Here is a 7,357-nt window from a genome sequence, read left to right on the forward strand (position 1 = left end):
CTGGGGAAAAAAAAAATGTCAGCACTAAAATCCTTACTTTCTCTCAGAGAAAAGGAAGAGATTTGAGACCTTGCATGCTGAAGATTCTATAGAACTCTGTTTCATACATATCTTGAAAAATACGGCTTTTTGCAGCTCATAACTCTAAAACCTGGTGATACTAAACTCCGCAGTCTTTGCCCTTTTGCATCCTGAGTTCAGTTCTCTTCTGTCGCCTTTTTTCATCCTCAGCCTTGCATTTCCACTTCCCTACTGGTTTATGTTCCCTGAGGCCCTTTTAGTTTTCTGCTGCCCTTTTTCCATAGTGACCCTTTAGGGTGGCCTGCCATGGTTCAAATGGGGGGGCTTTTCAAGCTCTTAGTTGTACTATTCCATATGAATATAAATCAGCTTGGTTTCTGGTGGCACTTTTGGACCTCGATGCTCCTTCTTGACCGAGGCTGGTAAACAACTTGTCTGATGCTGAAACTTCTCCACCACATTCCTTCCCTTCCAGCCTTGCTTTAATCATGGAAACATCTGTGTTTTCAGTCAGCTTTATTGATAAAATAGGTTTCCTGTACAGTACACAATTCTAGCCATAAATCCTTTCCAAGCCATCTGAGTTACAAAAATAACAGGTATGCCATGAAAAATAGTCACTCCACACACTGGGAAGGCTCTTTAGAATCCTGAAGTGATCAGGGCAGGGGGGTGAGAGGGGAGACATCTCAAATGTGAGGGCTGGGAGTAGATAAATTAAGTCACATTTCTCTTCAATTTACAAAAATAAACACTAATCAAGCATTATTTCATAACAGAGCAACCTCCAAGTTCTGCCACAGACCAGGAACCCTCCTCTGGAGCGGGAAGCCAAGCCAGAATTCAGCCATGGAGCTGCATCAGCATCCGAAGGGGTGGAAACGTCTCTGACACCAGTCAATGGCTGAAAAGATGCTTCCAGAAACAGGAACTTCAGCAGCTGAACCCAAAATGTCTCATCCAGTTTGCAACAACAGAACACTCCAGTGAAAAAAAAAAGATGTTGCTTCTGGCAAGCCGCAGCAGAAATGCAAAATCTAAATCAGAGCAGCACTGGCAAGGTGTTACAGAAAATAACAGCAGGTGAGAATACTCTGTGCTGGAGCTAAAACATTCCCCAAAAAACCCCCCTTGGATGTTGAGCAAGTTTGGAAATGGTTCTAACTTTGTCTCCATGCAGGTGAATGTCCTCGGTGTGTTGTCAAGCCTAGAAGGTGCCCTGGGAGGAGAAGCAGCAGTTCCTCCATTTACAAAAAGTGCTGTGGAAATGAGCTGACCTATCTGTCCTTTCAGCATCTGCATGAATGGGGGCCCAGGACTGGCCCCCTTGGAAGTGCTGGATCTGAGTTCCTTTTGGGGTGTTGTCCCTGAAAATCAAACCTGCCTAAGTGGTGGTTTCAGAATAGTTCAGCTCTGCTTAACTCACCTTAAAACCTTTCTGGTGGCTGGTTAGTACTGGAGAAAGAGAAATTCACATTATTAATTGCAGGCTGCCAACCTTGCCTTCAGCTGCTCTTCCTCCCACCCACCTTTCTGCTGCCACTCCTTGGGTGCTTCCCACTTGCTGTTTCCCAGTTAGGAAGTTTGGAGAAGGAACAGATGGGACTAATGTGGCTTCTTCTGCCTCTGTGCCCTTTCCATCAAACAGGTTGGGTGCAAAATGAGAATTCATTTAAAAAGAAACCAAAGGTAAAAATGTGGATCATGCACAAAGCATTTTCAGAAGTTACTGCTTTTTTTAGCCAGAGATTGGACTTGAAATCTTACCTTTTCTTATAGAACAGTTGCACTGAGACTTTGCACGAGCAATAGCTTCTATAAATTACTTGAAATCTCACCTTTTCTCTGCAAAATGATTCCATATAAAAGGAATTCCCGTGAATCCATTTCCTGCTGGAGTCAGACCTATGGCAAGGAGTCTGTCACACCAATGTAATTTATTTCACACAGTATAAAAGCCACTGAGCTGGAGTTTGACACATCCTCTTGCTGGTGCCCTATTCCGAACAAGTGCTTGACCAGTGAGCCCTGCTGCTCCCTTGGGAAAGTGTGCAATTGAGGCTTCCTGGCTCCCACAGGCCTTAGCTCTTCCTCAGGCTCAGATCACTGCTTGTCACTAATCCTGACAGGGAGGTGCTCTCTGATGCATCCTCCTTCTTGAGGTTCAGGAACGATTCTCTAGTGATTTGGAGGATTTCTCTCAAGCCTTTGTTTTCTTGCTGAAAACAGAAAGAACAAGGCATTTAACAGGACTCCAAATCACGGGAATTACATTAGCAACCTCCCCTCTACTCCAAACTAATGCAGAAGGATAAAAATCTTTTATCTTCTACCACTGAGAGCATCAGGTTTCTGACCCTCCTGCTCCCTCTGTGAGGGCTCCCCTCTGCACCCCACCTTGAGAGGAAGCTGGAGCGGGGAAATGGCACTTGCACCCCTCCCACCAGGGCAGTGTAACACAGCAGGAACTCCAAGGAACCGGCTGTGCTGCCGTTCCCTGCCTTGCTCCAGAGCTGTTCCACTCCCTGCCTTGCTCCAGAGGTGTCCCACCCTCACCTCAAGCTGGGTGATGCGTTCCTGCTCTTTGCAGCCGTGCCTCTCATCAATCTCGATGGCCTTCCTCATCACTGCTGCCATTTCGGTGATCTGGTCCACGTGCACCTGCAGCTCCTGGCACAGGCAGGGTCAGGAACACGGTAAATGAAGCATTAAAGTGCATTTTAACAGACCTAAATGGTGACACTGAAGTTGGCCACCATGGTCCTGTTTATTTTGTCCCACACTGGCCCCTTTTATGAGAATTTTCTGAACTGTGTCTCCAAAGGGAGTCAGCCCCGTGCTTGCCCTGCCAAGGCCTTCCTGTGCAGCAGGAATTGCTGTGCATCATGTGGGATATGCAAACCAACTCAGCTGAGAGCAGCAGGGTCTGCAACATTCTTTCCAGCTGGAAACCTAATCTCCAGGAGCAGCCCATGGACAGGTATCTCTTCAGAAGCTTTTGTGTGGCATTGTCTTTTATTCCAAGTGTACTGCGATGCCAAGCCTTTGCCGTTCCACCTGCCCAAGCCCTGATTCAGCTGTTTCCTCCTCCAGTGCCCACTCCCAATGGGAGGGGCCAGGGAAGAACCTGCTGTGAATCTTTATTTGCTGCTCAGTTTCCAGTGCAGGTGATGACACAAAACATTTATTTCAAAGAATCCCCAAATTTAGCTTGGCAGGAAGCTGTGGTCAGGCAGGGACGGGCCTTGAGAAGGGTGTGGGTTTTTCACATATCCTGCTCTCCTCCCTCATTTCTATTTTCCAGCTTCTGTGCCTCTGCATCAGAGTGATTCAGGCCTGTTCCAAGGTCACTGATGTCAGATCAGATACGGACAGGAATCAATGATCTCCTGTAAACAGGTGCTAAAGGTAAGAGCTGGCACTTGAGGAAACAGCCCCTTCTGGTACAGCTGAATTCCTTGGTTATAATGGATTTTTTACCTAATCAGAGGGAAGTGTTTAAAAAGTGCTTCAAGATTGTTCAGCCTTACTGAATGTGAAGGCTGAGCAGGAGAGAAAGTAATGAAATTCCAGAAATCCTAAGTGTCAGGTTAAGGGTGATAAACCCCTTCCATCAGGCATTGTTGTGGGATCAGGTTTAACAAAAATGTAGAAGCCTAAATCTCCTCCTCCATAATATTGTGTGGTATTATTTTTATTTTACACCATGTGCTGAGGTAACTTCTGCTGTAAAGGATCTACACCTGTCCTTTTGTAACATTTTATCCTAAGGATATAGTTCAAACCCAGTTATGTTTTTCAATATTCCAAGGGGCTTTTAAAATATTTTTTTTTTTTTTAAATTTATGATATTTAGGGTAAAAATATTTGAATATTGGATTTCCAAAGCTTGTTCTTCCTAGTAAGCACAGGTTCACTAATCACTTTTTGGAGCCAAGAGCATTAAGCTAAAACCAGTCTAAAAATGTGAATATCACTGAGATCTGGCAGTGCAATAGGACAGTGGCGCTAAAGATCAAAGTAAAACAAAAGTAAATTAAGTAGATATAGTAATTAAATGCTATTTGTTTAAAGTTTAAGAAAGTGAGAAGCTGGTAAGGTTGAGTTACTCGATTGCTCAGGTTTCCTGTTCACGTTGCATGGACTGGATTACAAAAATTAGGACTTGTTGGTAGTGCAGTGATACAAAAACTGAGACAAAGTACGCTTTGAACTGGTCCACTATAAAGTGTTAATTTAAAAAAGCAGTGGCAAAACCCCCCATGAAGTTCTTACCTTGGAATGTTGCTCTTTTAGCTTTGTTATTATACTCGGGTCATCCTTTTTGCTGGCCATAAGCAGCCTGAACATCTGTTCTCTGTACTTGCTCATGATGAGCTCCAGAGCAGACTGATGCTCCTCCAGAGACGTGCGTAGTTCTGCCAACAGGATTGCAATTCAGTTAGAGCTTAACAAAGAACCAGGACAGGAGGAGAAGGACATTCCCAGTGTACAGAATTCCAGAAGGAATTGCACAGCTGTGCTCACCCCCCCAACTTGTTCTGATTGCTCCTAAGTTAGTTGTTTTTACCAGGGGAAACACATCTCCAAACAGATCCCTCTACTGCAGAATTAAGTTCTATTTATCTCCTCACTAATTTCCAGTAGTGCAACTGGAACTTGGAAAGGACAGAATTTTCATGTTTCACCTTTATTTTCCTGCTGCAATTCCCTAATCTGTCTGTTTTCCTGCTGGATCCCCATCACCAGCGTGGACCGAGGGCGATGTCTCGCTACTTCATTGAGCTCTTGGATTTCTTCTTGGTACTGGGCATGGAAAAAAACAACAAGGCACGACATCAGTGAGTGAACGCAGGCTGGCATTACACAGCAGGTCACAAGGCACCACTTCCCCTGCCAGGCAAGGTCTGTAACCAGCAAGACAATGTTTGGTTTTAAATGATAATATCAAACACACACAGTTCTGAAGGTGTTGTTGACATGCTGTCCTTTAGAGACATAAAAGCATCACCTATGTTGTTTTTAAACAAGTTTCACTCCATAGATGTGTGTAGTGGGTGTTATTTAACCTTCAGTTAAGGCAGGTCAAGTTCACCATCAGGTAATTCATAACTGAGAGAGATGTGGTAGAGACAAACCATGAGGTATTAACCTCTTCAAACCCACTGTGGCTTCCCAGTCCCTTAAACCACAAGACTGTGTGGGAACAAGTCACACAGATCCCAGTGAGTGGATCCTGACTCCCAACAGAAGGGTAAATGCAATACTCTTATCTGAAGCCATGAAGCCTCAGCATGACGAGTTTTACGGGGCTGAATCACCTGCAGGGTTTTATTATTTTATAGCCCCGTTAAGATATCCTGTGTCTTATTAAAGTGACAGGAGGAACTCCCACGTGGAAAGTCAGGAGACACCTTTACCTTCTCCAGGAGCTCTCTACTGAAATCTACGCAATCCAACGCCATGCCTTGCCCAGCTTAACCTCAGAACAGAAACGACCACGAGTGAGAAAACCTTTTGGCAGGGTCCAACTCTACACCCAACCTCTTTTCAGGTGGCATTAAAGGATTACCCGAGCCTACAGCGATGGCCATTGCGCGCTGAGATCCCAGCGGGGTGCCCGAGGTTGGGGAAAACAAACCTGCTTCATGGCCTCGACCCTCTTGTTGAGCGCCGTGGTCTGCTCGATGAGCGCCTCGGCCGCGCTGTCGTGTTCCCGCAGCCGCTCCACCAGCGCCTTCGCGTCCGCCAGCGCCTTCTCGATGGTGCAGCTCATTCCTGGGCGGCAGCGAGGGAAAGGGACTGCGTGATTAAGACCCCAACTTCCCACCGCAGCAGTTGTGAGGAGAAATTACTTACAGGAACAACTGCCAGCCTGCTAAATGCTTGGAGATCCAGCATTTCCAAAACACCGGCCTTTACACTGAATTTTTTTGGGTATTCACGTTTAGTCGGTTAAGTTTCGAGACCAAGATTTTCAGCCTTTATTTTCTTTTCAGAAACTTTGCACTTGTTCTGCTGAGAAGGAAATCCACCTCAATTCCTTCAGCATCAGACAGCAGGGATAGAGGCTTATGAGAGTTATGGGCCTTACTGATATCAGGCTTTGGGAAATGTTCTGAGGTACAGAAGGAATCAGCTAAACTCATTTCTTAGCTAGGCTGTTTGAGAAAGTAAAGATTCCTGTAAGGATTAAAGATTATTGAGTCTTTCCTGAGTTATAGGGGGAAAAAATTGCTTCAGGTTGATTTTTTTTTAACATTTTCAGGCACCTTTACAAATCATGGCACAGGATCTTTAAGCCAAGCTTAAAGAAATCCTCAAATTTACCTCAGTTGACCTTTTCCCACTGTTAGCAGTTGAGCTAAAACTGGGAGTTAACCTGGACATTCAGGGGGAGAAAAAACCCCCCAGTTAGTTAAATATAATTGATTTAAACAAATTCGTATGGAATATTATTTTGATGAGCATGACTACAGGAACTAAATCTAATTATCCCTGAACTCTGCCCTACAAGAGATGCCCAGTTAGGAGCAACCTTGTCAACAGGTAGCAGGGCAACAACTCAGCCCAGCAACACTCCTCCTACACATCCATTCCCTGGCATTTCCTGCTATTTACCGATGGCTTCCATTAGCAAATTAAAGCAAAAGCAACATTAAATAATAAAGATTTCTGTGGAATTATCTAGTTTTCTGGCTCTTCTTTCCTTCGTATCCTCACTGGAAACCACCTTTTCCCACAGCTCTGGGTTTTCCCACAGGGACCAGTTTGGCAACGCTGAGCCAGGATGCATTTTCCAAGGAATTCAGGCGGATGCAGAAGTCCGCCAGCATTCCCGGTGGGACAGGGGCATCCCGGGGGTGTCACGGCCACATTCCCGGTGGGACAGGGGCATCCCGGGGGTGTCACGGCCACATTCCCGGTGGGACGGGACCATCCTGGGGCTGTCATCTCCACACTCCCGGTGTGACAGGACCATCTCGGGGGTGTCACTGCCGGGAGCGGCGCCTCCCCCCGACTCAGAACCCACCGCAATCGCGACACCCAGGCACGACAGCTGCGGCTGTCGCGACACCGGCGCCTGCCAGGACGGGCATCTGAGAGGTCCCTCGCCCGTCCCCGCCCGCGGCTCTGATGGAGAGAGGGGGGCTCCTCCTCCCTCACGGCGCCCCGGCCCTGGGGCGGCCCGCCGCGACCCCGTGGCGCTTCCGATCGCCCGGCGGCGGCCCCTGCGGCGCCCCCTGTTCCCCCGAGCCCCTCAGATACTCACTCATTCCGGGGCTCCGGCGCTGCCGGGCTGAGCCCTCAGCCGCCCCGGCCGCTCACAAATGGC

General features: G+C 46.9%; 1 protein-coding gene across 1 annotated transcript; it reads right to left on the minus strand.

Annotated features, from left to right (window-relative positions):
* Positions 1-520: 520 nt before the first annotated feature.
* On the minus strand, positions 521-7,334 carry FGFR1OP2 (FGFR1 oncogene partner 2). The gene is made up of 6 exons (XM_027911013.1): positions 7,295-7,334; positions 5,663-5,799; positions 4,710-4,827; positions 4,297-4,439; positions 2,578-2,691; positions 521-2,240 (listed from the first exon to the last, which is right to left on the minus strand). Exons 1-6 carry the CDS (start codon positions 7,296-7,298, stop codon positions 2,103-2,105), a joined length of 654 nt encoding a protein of 217 aa, XP_027766814.1. The 5' UTR covers positions 7,299-7,334; the 3' UTR covers positions 521-2,102.
* Between the last annotated feature and the right edge of the window lie 23 nt (positions 7,335-7,357).

This window comes from Empidonax traillii, unplaced genomic scaffold, assembly GCF_003031625.1.
Source record: "Empidonax traillii isolate 1590-97213 ecotype Southwest subspecies unplaced genomic scaffold, ASM303162v1 scaffold5711:size7357, whole genome shotgun sequence".
NCBI classification, from domain to species: domain Eukaryota; kingdom Metazoa; phylum Chordata; class Aves; order Passeriformes; family Tyrannidae; genus Empidonax; species Empidonax traillii.

Excerpts from the sequence above, each read along its gene's own strand:
- FGFR1OP2 (XM_027911013.1), bottom strand. Across the intron at positions 4,828-5,662 it reads GGGTCGAGGCCATGAAGCAG|TACCAAGAAGAAATCCAAGA; the intron begins GTTTGTTTTCCC and ends TTCCATGCCCAG. Across the intron at positions 2,241-2,577 it reads AACGCATCACCCAGCTTGAG|CAAGAAAACAAAGGCTTGAG; the intron begins GTGAGGGTGGGA and ends TTCTGTTTTCAG.